Below are 2,329 nucleotides of genomic sequence, written 5' to 3'. Positions count from 1 at the left end.
TGCCCCCCAGTTTTACTGGCATACAATTCAGATCTGAAACACAATTCAAGGGGTCAATCGTGGTAGACCAGGCTCCTCATTCTTGGACTCATTATTATCGGCCCCCCTCTCCCCCCCTCACTCAGTCTATCAGTAAGGCTTTGAGGTGATTCAGGGCGGTCTCTGTGCTGGCCCAGTGAGTGCCCCTCACCTGGACCCCTGCCCTTTGACTCCCCCCCCCAAGTCCTTAGCCCATCTCCCTGGCCTTCCTTGCATTTCTGCATTTCTGAACATCCCCCCACCCCCATCCCCCTGTCCCCACCAGGACGACAGCAAGGCGGGCATGGAAGAAGACCACACCTATGAGGTAAGCCGGCGGGCACACTCAGCCCCAGGGTGGGCAGGGGTCACCTCTGTGGGTTCCATCCTGCACGTGACCACGCCCTGAGCGCCGCTCTGTGTCCCCAGGGCCTGAACGTTGACCAGACAGCCACCTACGAGGACATCGTCACTCTGCGGACTGGAGAAGTCAAGTGGTCAGTGGGTGAGCACCCCGGCCAGGAGTGAGGGCCCGCCCTCCCCACACCTGAGCGCAGCCTCCTGCACACCTGGGCGCAGCCTCCTGGGGCGCCACTGACTTCCTCAGAGCCTGCCCGGCTCCCAGCCTGCCCCTTCGCCGCCGTGTATCCCCCATCCCCATCGGCTGCCTGCCCCCCAGCCCCCAGGTCCCCAGCTGTTCCTCTAGGGCCTGGACTGGAAGGGCCCCAGGCAAAGATTCGGGGCAGAATCTCAGGAATGGCTGAGGCAGACTTGGGGAGGGGGCTGTTGTGGGTTACGGCCTCACGTGGGGGCAGGGAAGGTAGAGACTTGCCTAGAACGTGCCAATGCGTTCAGAGCAGGCCAGCTCCCTGAGGAGCCTGGGAAGGGCCATAACCCGGACTGAGCGCTGTCTCCCTCCCTCCCCCCCCTCCCACCCAGGGGCCTCAAGCCTATTCTATGGAATAAACTGTGTGTCTTGAGAACCACACATGGACTTGTGACATCTCTGGCTATGGGGTCAGGGGTGGGGGTGGGCCTGTGGGACCACAGGGGGTATGCTAAGGTCTCCTGGGCCTCTCCTGGGCCCATCCATGGCTCCTCTCTGAAGACTCAGCAGCGTCCCGCAGCCCCTTACCTCTCTTGTCCCCTTAGCTGAGCAACTGGAGGAAGGTGATTGAACCAGCCTGTCTCCCCAGCAGACACACCCTCGGCCTGTGTCCATCAACCCCATCCCACCGGGTCCTGCTCTCAGAGCCCTGGGGAGTCTTGCCCCGCCCCCACCTCCCAATGCTGCTCTGTCCACCCACCCCTGCAGAAGCACCCAGGCCCTGCCCAAGCCCCTCCTTAGCTCACAGCTCCACCCCCCACTGACCCTGGGTTTCCAGTTAGACTGGAAGCCCCCTGAGGGGAACGGTCTCCTGCCTCCACGCCACACTTCACCAAAACAAACTCCCGAAGCCTGGGTTTCGTTTGTTTGGGGTTTAAGGGTGATCCAGAGCCTGCCAGAGATAGATGATCCTAAAAAGGAAGACTTTGTGGGCGTGGTGCCTGGGGACTGGTGGCTACAAATTGGGCTGCTAACCCCAAGGTCAGTAGTTTGAAACCAACAACCTGATCCGCAAGGGAAAGATGAGGCCTTCTACGCCCATCAAAGTTACAGTCTTGAAACCCCAGGGACAGGTCCACCCTGTCCCACAGGGTCGCTAGGAGGCAGAATTGACTTGATGGGAGGGAGGGTTTTTTTTGTGTTGTTTGCCTTTTAAAAAAAAATCATTTTATTGGGGGTTCAGACAATGTTTATCACAATCCATACATCCATCCATTGTGTCAAGCACATTTGTACATTTGTTGCCATCATCATTTTCAAAACATTTGCTTTCTACCTGAGCCCTTGGTATCAGCTCATTTCTCCCTCCCTCACTCTCCTTCCATCCCTCATGAACCCTTGATCATTTATCTTTTCTTTTTTTTTTCATGTCTTATACTAACCGCTGTCTCCCATCACTGTCTGTCCCCCTGGGTGTTTGCTTGTTTGTTTGTTTGTTTTTTTAAATCATTTTATTAGGGGCTCATACAACTCTTATCACAATCCATACACACATAAATTGTGTAAGGTGCATTTGTACATTCGTTGCCCTCATCATTCTCAAAACATTTCCTCTCCACTTAAGCCCCCAGCATCAGGTCCTCATTTTTCCCCTCCATCCCCCCTCCCTCGTGAACCCTTGATAATCTATAAATTATTATTTTGTCATATCTTGCCCTGTCCGACGTCTCCCTTCACCCACTTTTCTGTTGTCCGTCCCCCAGG

The 2,329-nt window shown here is 55.9% G+C and overlaps 1 protein-coding gene across 1 annotated transcript in view; it reads left to right on the top strand.

Moving 5' to 3' along the window:
- CD79B (CD79b molecule) overlaps positions 1 to 569 on the top strand; it is a 2,986-nt gene extending 2,417 nt beyond the window's left edge. The window contains exons 4-5 of the mRNA XM_045299479.1: positions 305 to 346; positions 448 to 569. Coding sequence (XP_045155414.1) covers positions 305 to 346; positions 448 to 546 — 141 coding nt within the window. The 3' untranslated portion in view covers positions 547 to 569. The remainder of the gene's footprint in view (positions 1 to 304; positions 347 to 447) is intronic.
- Positions 570 to 2,329: the final 1,760 nt, after the last annotated feature.

This window comes from Echinops telfairi, unplaced genomic scaffold (genome assembly GCF_000313985.2).
Source record: "Echinops telfairi isolate 266 unplaced genomic scaffold, ASM31398v2 ScPeMD7_7458;HRSCAF=8496, whole genome shotgun sequence".
NCBI classification, from domain to species: Eukaryota; Metazoa; Chordata; class Mammalia; order Afrosoricida; family Tenrecidae; genus Echinops; species Echinops telfairi.
Note: the sequence above shows the minus strand (reverse complement) of the source record. Positions and strands in the feature narration are given on the sequence as shown.